Genomic DNA, 311 nt, shown 5'->3' with positions numbered 1-311 from the left:
TGCCGTGGAGGAGGAGGTGTGTCCTGTCATGCTTACTCAGGAGGAGGATGCAGAACCCTCAGGTTTCGGGGGGTCTCTACCTGGTTAAAATCTGGGTCCTGCTCCCCCTCTGGCTTGTTTTCCTCCCTTTCCTCTTCAGCTTCTGAGCTGCTCACGTTCAGCTCCGGAGCAGCGTCCTTCATCACCTGGAGTCACAAAAATCATTCTCCGTAACTAACCCCACGGCACCGAGCCCGGACTGTCGCATCAGGGCAAGCAGAGACCTCCGGGATTCCACCTCGAGCCCCGGGATCTGCCTCGTGAGCTCCACA

The 311-nt window shown here is 58.2% G+C and overlaps 1 protein-coding gene across 1 annotated transcript in view; it reads right to left on the bottom strand.

The window, feature by feature from the left end:
• The window catches only part of USP48 (ubiquitin specific peptidase 48), a gene marked incomplete at both ends in the record, with an annotated part of 19355 nt that overhangs the window by 581 nt on the left and 18463 nt on the right, over window positions 1-311 (bottom strand). Inside the window, one exon of the mRNA XM_010131685.1 lies at window positions 81-185. Coding sequence (XP_010129987.1) covers window positions 81-185 — 105 coding nt within the window. The remainder of the gene's footprint in view (window positions 1-80; window positions 186-311) is intronic.

Source organism: Buceros rhinoceros, unplaced genomic scaffold (genome assembly GCF_000710305.1).
Source record: "Buceros rhinoceros silvestris isolate BGI_N320 unplaced genomic scaffold, ASM71030v1 scaffold29052, whole genome shotgun sequence".
In the NCBI taxonomy this organism is placed as follows: Eukaryota; Metazoa; Chordata; class Aves; order Bucerotiformes; family Bucerotidae; genus Buceros; species Buceros rhinoceros.
This window is presented reverse-complemented; position numbering and strand designations above follow the sequence as displayed.